Source organism: Cyprinodon variegatus, unplaced genomic scaffold (genome assembly GCF_000732505.1).
Source record: "Cyprinodon variegatus isolate N-32 unplaced genomic scaffold, C_variegatus-1.0 Scaffold244, whole genome shotgun sequence".
NCBI lineage: Eukaryota > Metazoa > Chordata > Actinopteri > Cyprinodontiformes > Cyprinodontidae > Cyprinodon > Cyprinodon variegatus.
The window spans coordinates 545,453-548,754 of NW_015150697.1; the positions used below are offsets into that span (position 1 = coordinate 545,453).

The 3,302-nt window shown below is 34.9% G+C and overlaps 1 protein-coding gene across 1 annotated transcript in view; it reads right to left on the minus strand.

Annotated features, from left to right (window-relative positions):
- Window positions 1–1,074: 1,074 nt before the first annotated feature.
- The window catches only part of odf3b (outer dense fiber of sperm tails 3B), a 4,889-nt gene continuing 2,661 nt past the window's right edge, over window positions 1,075–3,302 (minus strand). The window contains exons 2-7 of the mRNA XM_015381901.1: window positions 2,834–2,947; window positions 2,525–2,750; window positions 2,263–2,372; window positions 2,053–2,174; window positions 1,837–1,977; window positions 1,075–1,670 (exon numbers count right to left, since the gene is read on the minus strand). Coding sequence (XP_015237387.1) covers window positions 1,578–1,670; window positions 1,837–1,977; window positions 2,053–2,174; window positions 2,263–2,372; window positions 2,525–2,750; window positions 2,834–2,947 — 806 coding nt within the window. The 3' untranslated portion in view covers window positions 1,075–1,577. The remainder of the gene's footprint in view (window positions 1,671–1,836; window positions 1,978–2,052; window positions 2,175–2,262; window positions 2,373–2,524; window positions 2,751–2,833; window positions 2,948–3,302) is intronic.

The following is a 3,302-nucleotide window of genomic DNA, read 5'->3' on the forward strand; positions in this document are numbered from 1 at the left end:
TTAAATTTTTCGATATGGCCAGTTGGTATTACAAAAAAAACAAAAAAACATATATATATTTTTTAATCCAGACAATTCACTTCTTAGTGGTTGGACTCGGTACTGCATCAGCTTGTTCACCACATACCAAAATATTTTTTTTTTTTTTTTTAAGATGATGCAAAGTTAAATTTGACAATGTAACCTTTAGTTAAAAAAACTAAGTCTAAGGAAGTTATGATCCAGAATTGAAGAAACATTTTCATTTTATAGGTTTAACAGTTTAAAGCATCAGTCGTTAACATTTGTTCCTGCGTTACTTTTACTTTTTTACTTTAGGTAGTTTTAAAACTGGTACATTTACACTTTTACTTAAGTAAAAAGTTTAAGTTGATACTCTAACTTCTCCATTTTTTCTTAACAGTAGCATTTATTTATACTTCTATTTGAGTAATAAACATTAATACGTTTGACACCTCGGAATATGGGTATAAAGAAGGATCAACCTTTTTGGGCTTTATATTCCTGTTCTGTTTCAAAGAACTATACATGCATATATATGGTAAATTACCTACATAGATAAAAATATCACAGAGCTATATTAAAGTAAAAGTAAATAAATATCATTCTAATGTCTATGAAAACAATAATTTAGAAGTTTCATGATTTTCTTGATTGGGGAGATCTATATTCATATTTGACAGAAAGAAACATTATAAAACAATAGTGTCACATTGAATCGAGAGAGCTTTGTTTTCAGTATTGTTAGTCAAACAGAGTTCCATAAAAGTACTAGCACAATCTTTTTCTTTCTTTCTGGAAAAAACTTCATGCAAGGTTTCAAAATGGAAATAACTCAGAGAGAAAAGCCTTTGGGGTCCTTCAGCTTGCAGGCCCAGAACACAGCCTTATCAGAAGATCAAATAAGTTACTTTAACCCTGGACATGTTTATTTGCCTATTATTTAACCAGAATTAGCATTTTGACATGTAGTTCTCACTCTCCAGACAGCTTAAGATCATTCTGTGAAAAGAAGAATCATGTGGTTTACAGTAAAGTTATATTTATTATAATTACAATCAATTAATGGATCATTTTAGAGCTTCCCAATGAAGTATACTTTGAAATGTATTCACAGATGTAAGATCTGCCTTACAAAGTAATGTCACATCACTGTGATGATCATTTGAATGGTAAAATAGCTGCTGAAGAAAACATAATTTGTGATTACTTCCTAATGGGTTGTCTTCCCATAAAACTTCTTGTCTAGAAAACCTTAAATCATACAATCTTCTTAGTAAAAAATCTCCTTTGCAATAAATTATAGGTTTGTACTTTCAGGTTCCTTCAGTTGGAACTCCAGTTTCATTAATTGTATCCATAGGTATCATAAAAATAGTTATAGACCCAATAGATCAATGTTCTATTTATTCCCAAGAGAAAGTGAACTACAAATGCTTCTATTTTGCAAACAAAATACATCAATAGCTGTTTTCCTAAATTCTTTCAGCAAAACATATTTTATGTTCTTTATACTGGCCTAGTGGGTTAGAGCAGTGCTCCTGTGCTCTGAGAAGGTTGCAAATTCTTGGTTACTGTTATTCATTCACATTTACAACAAGGGGAGCGATGTATTGTGAATGACGCATTCCAAAGGAGAAACTGGGAGCTTTTGCTCTTGTAAAGGTAACCTAGAAAGAAAAAGATACATTTTACATTAGATACATAGATAGATAGATAGATAGATAGATAGATAGATAGATAGATAGATAGATAGATAGATAGATAGATAGATAGATAGATAGATAGAAAATGTTTTTTTTTTGTTTTTTTTTTTATAAAGTTAAACTTTCTTACCCTCTCTGGAAAATATGCTCCTGGGCCTGGTTTCTGTGTGTTGCCCTCAGGAACAAAGTTGCGGCCCTTTATGCTGTATTGTGGAGGTTTCTGCCTATAAATGCTTGGATCAACAACTTTATAAGCAGCAGGGCCCGGCGTCTGGAGAACAGAGAGAAATTAGGACTTCAAGTATGGTTTTTATTTTGCTACAGTGACCAAGTATCCATTTTAAACCTTATTAGGGTCTTCATTAAAGCTTGTGGTTTTACTGCGGCCTTGAAGTGTGTAGTTGGGTGCCGAAGGTGCAACTACAGTTTTACAGCCCAGCATGGGTGGCAGCGTGTAGGCGTCTGGACCTGCAGTATTAGTTATATATAGTTTATTTGTATGCTTCCTATGGTGTTTTCTACTTAAAGTTAAAACCATAATTTAAATATATCCTACCTGGTGTTTGGGAGTTACTACGGTCTTTTCTTCTCCCACTCAGAGAATAAGCAGGAGCTGAACGGGTGGTTATCTTTCCAGAACGCTCTGGGGAATATTGGCCTGTAAGGCTCCAAAATAAGTTGAAAAAAGACCCAACTGACACGTTAACATGTTGTAAATTGATATATTCAGTACTCCAAAATAAGTTAAAAAAAGACCCAACTGACACGTTAACATGTTGTAAATTGATATATTCAGTACTCATTATATCTGAAATTACATCTTAAACTTGCTCTGCTGACCTGGTCCTGGTACTATTGACAGTTGTAGCTGCTTTGGTCGACCGAGAAGACTAAACGCAGGTGTTCCACTTTTGCCCTTCCTGGTAATATTTTGGGGGATTTGATATCTTGGTCCAGGAGAGCAGTTTGTGATCACTTCCTCACGCCGAGCACCAAAGGAGAACATGGGTGCTTTATATTTGGTAGGATCATGTTGAGAAGCACCTTTACGGACAAAAGACAGAGCGTGTTAACTTTTAATAACTCAATCGTATCTGAGTTGATAAAATAAATAATGTTACTCTCACCTATGAGCCCTGGAAGGGCATATTTGGGCCCTGGACTCCCATAGAGAGCAGCTATAGGCCCCCTTGGTCTGTGGGGCCTCCAAGATCCAACCCAAAGCTCATCATTAGAGTTTGCTTTGAGAAAGGAGATTAACAATCAATCTGTAATTTTCTTTATCAGCTCTTCTCCAAATATTTCCCCCTGACAAATCAGTTTTCTATTTTAGATATCATCTTTTAATTGAAAATAGTGTTTAAATAATGCTGCATCATCTTACTCAATTCTTTTTTTTAATTTGGGGATATGAGAGCTTTCAGGCGTAGGATTATAGCCTGACGTAGTCCGACTCAATTCTAGTCAGAATATGAGTCTGATACTGCTCCATAGAGCTGTGATTATGGGGCGTGTTTTGAACGAACCAGGAAAAAAATGCCTCTGCACTCAATTGGATAGACCTACAACCAATAAGAGCAACGGAGTGCGTGACGT